At 30.3% G+C, this 6,952-nt stretch overlaps 2 protein-coding genes across 3 annotated transcripts in view; one reads left to right on the plus strand and one right to left on the minus strand.

The window, feature by feature from the left end:
* Positions 1–149: 149 nt before the first annotated feature.
* On the minus strand, positions 150–3,078 carry LOC108692632 (BRCA1-associated RING domain protein 1-like). The gene is made up of 8 exons (XM_018200977.1): positions 2,987–3,078; positions 2,612–2,800; positions 2,382–2,541; positions 1,755–1,835; positions 1,481–1,677; positions 1,186–1,404; positions 982–1,091; positions 150–831 (listed from the first exon to the last, which is right to left on the minus strand). Exons 1-8 carry the CDS (start codon positions 3,055–3,057, stop codon positions 335–337), a joined length of 1,524 nt encoding a protein of 507 aa, XP_018056466.1. The 5' UTR covers positions 3,058–3,078; the 3' UTR covers positions 150–334.
* Positions 3,079–4,577: 1,499 nt separating this feature from the next.
* The window catches only part of LOC108692622 (protein enabled homolog), a 2,690-nt gene continuing 315 nt past the window's right edge, over positions 4,578–6,952 (plus strand). Inside the window, exons 1-7 of one of the 2 annotated variants that reach the window (XM_018200960.1) lie at positions 4,578–4,896; positions 5,046–5,259; positions 5,375–5,522; positions 5,806–5,917; positions 6,133–6,186; positions 6,286–6,447; positions 6,740–6,864. In XM_018200960.1, coding sequence (XP_018056449.1) covers positions 4,800–4,896; positions 5,046–5,259; positions 5,375–5,522; positions 5,806–5,917; positions 6,133–6,186; positions 6,286–6,447; positions 6,740–6,864 — 912 coding nt within the window. In that variant the 5' untranslated portion in view covers positions 4,578–4,799. The remainder of the gene's footprint in view (positions 4,897–5,045; positions 5,260–5,374; positions 5,523–5,805; positions 5,918–6,132; positions 6,187–6,285; positions 6,448–6,739; positions 6,865–6,952) is intronic. The other variant, XM_018200961.1, reaches the window with a different exon arrangement.

Consider the following 6,952-nt stretch of genomic DNA (forward strand, 5'->3'; position numbering starts at 1 on the left):
GGAATAACGAAGGTAGCCAGAAATTTTGCTGTAAGGAATCCTGTTGATTAAATTAATTATGAATTAATTCTTCCATCATGATCTATACAGTCCCTATATATTATATTATATCATGTGAATGTTTGCAATAATAACGCATAATATATAATATATAAATTTATTAAAAACCAAACAAATTCTATATGATACAATAAATGCGTGATACAATAGAAAAAATGTCATTTTTTTGAAAAAGTAAACAAAATGTAAAATATTTTTTAAGACTTTTAAAATTTATTTTTCTATTATTAAAGTAGGGAAACTTACTTTTGGATTAATCTTTGTATAAGATCATTTAGCACAATCCCAGGTGAGCTGGATCGACAAGAGTAAATTTTTCGATGCATTCAATAAGCCATATTAACGGTAGACTTTTGATATGTGGCATATTATATTTAATAAGCGGTTCACCTGTCTTTCTACCTGGTACATATATAATATAATGTGTACATTTGTGTAAAGGATGAGATGAATCATTCGCGGTATGGAAAGGTATCACTCGTGATATATCTTTTAGATCTTCTGGATCTGGTTGTCTAGTAAGTACTGTTCCTTCTCCTTCCTTTACAAGTCTTATTAGATTATCCTTAGTAAATTTTATGTTAGCAATATGATAAGTTGTATTTGCTTGCAAAGCAAAATAAAAGAAACAGTTATTGAAAAGACGTGGATTTTGATATTCATTGTTCAGTCTCGCTTTCCTTGGAATACCAGGAGTGGGCGCGCCATTAATTTCAAACAATTCGAGATCCATATTAGCTATTTCATCCATATCTTCTGCCAGTTGAATCCCTTTAAATGTTAATTCTTTCTAAATATTAATTTTGTATCGTTTAAATTTTTATTTAGATAACAATTTTACATAAATATAATTGTTATTGTGATATATTTAAGCAAACAATTCACAGCATAAAATTCATTATAAGCATAATTTTATCTTACACTCGCTACTGAGAAGCCAACTTCCACAAACAATTGAGAATAAGACGTCAAGTGTCAATGTTGTAATATTTTTCTCATTTGCCTCTACTATGACATGTGTAACAGATGGTCTGAAATAAGTTGATTATATTACACTCGTTTGCATTTTACTGTAAAAAAAAAAACAATATAATAAAATAATATATAAAAAGAATGAATAAGTACCTATATGTTGACAAAATTTTGAATTTATGTTTTATGGCCACGAGACGGAGCAATTTCTGATTTACAAATTTTAAATTTGACGCAAGAATCACAAATTTGTCGCATCCTATACGAAGAATAGATTTATCTAAAGTTTGATTAAGATCTGATATCTTTTTTGACGGAGTTCTAGGTAAATCCATCAGAAGTTGTCGCATCTTTTCTGATTTACAGTAGTCTCTGCATGATCACATTAAAAAATTATGTAATAAAATTATCTTTAGTAAGTATGCTTTACAATAAAACATGTACATACATAGGTTTTTTGCCATATTGATCACATTGATTTCTGTCTGCATTATAATGCAACAACAGCTTAGCTTCTTCAATTTTGTTATACTTAGCAGCTTCGTGTAGTGGACTTCGATTCTTAAAACCTAATATATCGGGCAAAGCTTCACAATTCAGTAGCAACTTACATATTTCAGTATATCCAAAATTGACCATTTCTTGCTGAAATATTATGTAGAATAATATATATAATCCAAATTTGACAAGTTTGCAAAAAAATATATCGATTTCTTTTTTACCAATGGTGTCCAACCAGCATTATCTTTTGTATTAGGATTTGCACCAAGCAACAAGAGATATTTAACTCGTTCAGCATTGTTCTGTAAAATAATCATCTCTTGAAGTTTTCTTAGAGAAATTAAAATTATCTTTTAATGTACATAGCAGGGTTGATAAAAGAAAATGTTAAAAAAACATAACGTGTTTTTTTAAATGTATTTTTAATGTTTTGAATATATTTTAAAGCCTAATCTATAATATGCTCTTTGGCTTGCTTCTTACTCACTTTTTATTTTTTGCCTTTTTGCTTCTTATTCAGTTTTTTCATTTATTGTTACCTGAGATAAAAATCAAATTTCGAAAGAGACAAGAAACTTGTGAAAAAAACAGTATTATCGATAAGACTGTCATAAAAAAAAGGAAAAAAAATACGAGACAAAGAGCAAAAAACAGAATAGTACATTGATTAAACCAAGTATTAAAAGAAATATATTTGAAATATATTTAAAACATTTTAAATATGTTTAAAAGATGTTTTTTAATAATCCTATTATATAGTACTTGAGATGTAATAATTAAGGTATTATAAATTATATTTTTAAACAAAGCAAAGTAGTAAAGACAATATTAGTATTTCATATCTATACCTGCAAGCATGCTGTATGTAACGGTGTTTCTCCTTTGGGATTTCGTTTATTTATATTTCTCATAGATATATGACCCTGTTTCTTTGGTGTAGGAAGTATTGCAGATATTGTATTATCCTTTGATATATTAGATGCATCAGTAGTAATGTTCCATATATCTCTAAAATAATTTATTTTTACATTGTTATTTACATAGTTTATTTACATAGTTTATTTAACAAACCTCTAACCTTTTATGAATAATTTCTGCAATAACATCGCAATTTTGTATAAGACTGGATACTAAATGATCAGATTTTATTTCATTTGGTTGCACTGGTATATCACATCTAATACATTTCGTTGCAGATTTGATACAATTATGACAAAAGAAATGCCCACAATTTATGAGTCTTACAGGAGAAACTGGTTTTGATCCACTGTATAAAAAAAAGTGATCATGTTATATAAAGTATGTATAAAATAGTAAATACAATTGTGCGTGCGCGCGCGCGCGCGCGTGTGTGTGTGTGTGTGTGTACATATATATATATATATATATAAAGAATATATGTTGGAACTTGATATCATAAACTATAATAAAATTTCAAATAGTATAATTATACCATTTCCCGCAAATCAGAACATTTGCGAAATCTTGCAACGCACTAGTAGTATTTATCCATGACGTCTCCATGTTTGTAAATTGATTTCTTAAATGTATTAGCCAATTACAATTTTATCCAAAACATACGTTTTCACATAACCTTTCATTAATTTCTAGAATACAAACAGACCAAATACTTTCCCGCAATTTGCCCAGGACATTGGATGCGTTCCAAAACTTCACTCTGTCAACTCCGAGTATCTGTTATCTTTATTCAACATTCGGTAATCAACAAGGATAAAATAATACTCGAGTTGATAGAGTTGAATTTTAATACGCGCAACCCTGTATCAACAAGATAAGGCTGTATTCAATAGACTCAACAGTTGAAGCTGTTGAATAAACGTTATTATATTCTTCCAGATCTAAAATGCTGATTGGATGATCTAAAAGAATACACCTATAACAGCGAACGCTCATTCAACTGTTGAGTCCGCTGAACGCAGCCGTACGAATTTCATAAGTTATACGCAAAGCTTTTCAAGGCTGTAAGACAGAGAAATCCGAAAATCTCTCTGTCCTATAGCCAATCACAGGCTTGAAAAACCATATAGTACGACACATGTAATATCGGCCATAATGTGAGTTAAAGTCACTAGATTATAAACCGTATTGATTTCAGAAATGTCGCGTAAAAATGACGAAGTGCACATTAATGTGTACTTGATAGTACACGATACTGATAGTACACGATTGATGTGTACATAGATGTATACATAGTACACGAGTGATGTGTATTTTCGTATTTCTGAACAGTTCTGAACTGTATTTATTCGTATCCTTCGCACTTTTATGCACAACTTCTATGACAAATAAATCCATATTAAACTAAAGAACACATAAATTGAGCATTCGTACATATTCTTTTATTCATAAATAAACTAATTACAATTAAAAAACATTGATTTATATATTTGATGGCTTCATTTTCCCAAATAAAGCACGTAATACAAATGCACAAATTCGAAATGGCCGCGTTTCGCGTGAAAATGGATGCGAGTACTTTATAGATCTAGCGACTTTAGTGTGAGTGCGTATCATGCATGTACGTACATCATCGACGAGATACTATTGAAGACTGTCAACCCTGGACAAATTTTCAACAGTATAAAAAGGGCGGACCCAGTAATTGAAGAACGCTGACATTATCGATAATTGATACAAATTTATTGTTAACATAAATATTTGGCTCATACATTATTAAATTTATGATTTTTTATTACATAAATGTTTCATAAATAAATATGCATACTTGTAAAGCTATAATATTTTATACATTGCAGAAAATTACAATTTTTTTCTCTGCGATTATCATCTCTGTTGGTAATCAAACTTTGATGATAATACTGAAATCACAATTTAAAAAAAAAATCATGTATTATTGAATTATAAATGCATAATTACGTCTACTAAACTAATAAATCATAAAATTAGTACAATATTATCAATTTTTAACTTTTAATCACTTTAATATTCACAAGGACGCGAATTCCCGCAAGGATGACGATCTTTAATAATATCTCGTCGGTGGTTATTCCTTCAAAGGCTTGTAAGATCCATAAAGATTTTTGACCGTATCGATCTCTTATTATTTTCGGAGGTGAAAGCCAATAATCTAGAAGAAAACTGAAAGATTTGTGTCAGACCTAGACGAAAGGATAAACTTTCGAAGTTATCTTAGCTGCTCATGCGAATACAAAGGAATTGATTGTTGGTAATAAATACATAGCATCGGAGAAGACTTATTTGGTTTATCAGGTAATATTAAAAAAATGCCAGCGATACTAGTCGGACCACCGCAACGCAATGAGCAAATGTGGCAGGCCCTAAAAACTCATATTTTGAGAGAGCGACAACGAAAGAAACAAGGTGCTTAATATTAAGGCCTGTTAAAAGTGAAATATCGTACACCAGATGAATGTATCTATAAATTTTACTTTGATTCAAAGTAATCTTTTTAACTAAATGGAATTCCTTCTAATAAACAAAATTTGTAAAAATTATTCATTGTATTTCAGAACAAGAAGCTGATGCTGAGGAAGAACGTTTACGCAAGGAAAGAGAGCGCCAACAAAAGCAAGATGTGATGACATTAGGTGAAACACGAGAACAAATCTCAAACTTGGACAATGAACTGTCACAGTTGAAAGCAGAAAAGCATCAGTTGTTCCTACAATTGAAGAAGGTTTTGAACGAAGATGACAGAAGACGACAACTTATAAAAGAAACTAGGTTTGCAATTACAATGTTTGAAGAGACATTCAGGAATTACTTTAATTAATAAAAAATTAATGATTAATATATAAATGAATATACTTGTAAGATGAAGTTATCTTATTTTTTTCAGTGTTTGTTCAGAAGTTTCGACAACAGTAGGAGGATATCCTGCAACAGGTCCAAGAGTAGTACATCCACAACTGTTTTTGCCATTGCCACGTAGCAACAGTCCTCTCTATAAGGTTGCTGTTAGTACTCCAACTCATCTATTACAAAGTGTAAGTGAAACTTTCTCATTGATATTTGGCTTCCATCATTTACTGCAAATATTGAAAATCTATCATTCATATTATGCATACTATAAACTAGCAGTCCATAAAAGTCGAAACTAAATTTTTAAACATATGTTTATGTGAACAGTTTCTCAATCTCATTAACACATTGTATTGTATAAGTTTAATCTCGATTTTTGTGGCATCTTACTATATGCTAAAAATTTACTCTTAAAAATATATATTTTCTTTAGAATAAATTTTGCATTTCAATATTTTTTGTCTTCAGGGAACTATAAAAAGGACTCATACTCCATCGCCGCCGCCGGCTGCATCCTATCACAGCGCATATGGCTACAAACCGCCACCGTCTATCCCAAGTTATAATCCACCTCCTCCTAGTAAGTGATATAAAATTATGTATATTTTATAAGAAACATCACATATTTGTATTCATTTACATTCGTTGACAATAATCACCAAAATTTTAGAAAAAAATAAGTTTAAATACACATAAATCTTTAAGTGATAACACTATAATTTTTTATTGAAAATTCTGTGTTTAAGTCGTGAAGATGGCATTGAACATTGGTGCTTTGTATTTGTGCTTATGTAGAAGCTGAGGAAGCTGCCAGAAGATCCGGTGATGCTCGAGCAGTTCTTTGGAACAGTGAGTGAACTTTTTCATCTCTGCTTTCTTCTACAAAATATAAGTGTTTTCCAGATTATTCATTCATCCATCTTAATTATTTTTCTTCTCATTCGACAGAGAATAATCAGTATTCTGCATCGAACTTTTACTCGACACCCACAGGCCAAAGTGTTTACAGTTATTCCGCACCAGCGTCACAGCCATCTCGAGAACCCTCGGAATCAGCTAAACCAATTTATCTTTCGAGCGGTAGAGCACCATTAGCCACACATCAAACTGGTAATATAGTTTATCTTATCACTCAACAGTAGTTCAATATTATATTTATTCTGAACTAAATTAATAAATTCATGAAAGCAATAAGGAGAAGGAAAGAAAAAATCGAAAAAATTCCACTACAAATAAAAAGAATACACTCAGTTAGTTTTTTAGACAAGAAAGAAATGTGATAGTTAAACGATAATAATTGCATATTGTGATTCAGAAATAAATTGAATAAAAAATGAATAAAATTTTTAAAAATTTTATTTACTAAAAAATTATATTTTATTAAAAAAGTTATATTTTGTAGCATACGTAACTAATTTACACTCGATGGAGCATAAGGGTGCTTATGGCGAAGACAAGTTTTACTTACGACCGACGAATCACGTTACCGTTCACGGTGGAGCTATCCCGATTCAACAACCGCCTCAGGTTATATTTAAACAATTTCCTTTTTACTATTTTTTTACAAAACAAAAGTTGGTTAACAATATTGGAAATGAATTTGATCAAGTTTGGC

Source organism: Atta colombica, unplaced genomic scaffold, assembly GCF_001594045.1.
Source record: "Atta colombica isolate Treedump-2 unplaced genomic scaffold, Acol1.0 scaffold78, whole genome shotgun sequence".
Taxonomy (NCBI): Eukaryota; Metazoa; Arthropoda; class Insecta; order Hymenoptera; family Formicidae; genus Atta; species Atta colombica.

Bases quoted from the DNA above. Each gene is read 5' to 3' on its own strand.
- LOC108692632 (XM_018200977.1), bottom strand. From the start codon at position 3,057: ATGGAGACGTCATGGATAAATACTACTAGTGCGTTGCAAGATTTCGCA. The intron at 2,542-2,611 runs GTTAGAGGTTTG...AAATTATTTTAG, and splicing joins GCAGAAATTATTCATAAAAG to AGATATATGGAACATTACTA. The intron at 832-981 runs GTAAGATAAAAT...TAACATTTAAAG, and splicing joins TTGGCTTCTCAGTAGCGAGT to GGATTCAACTGGCAGAAGAT.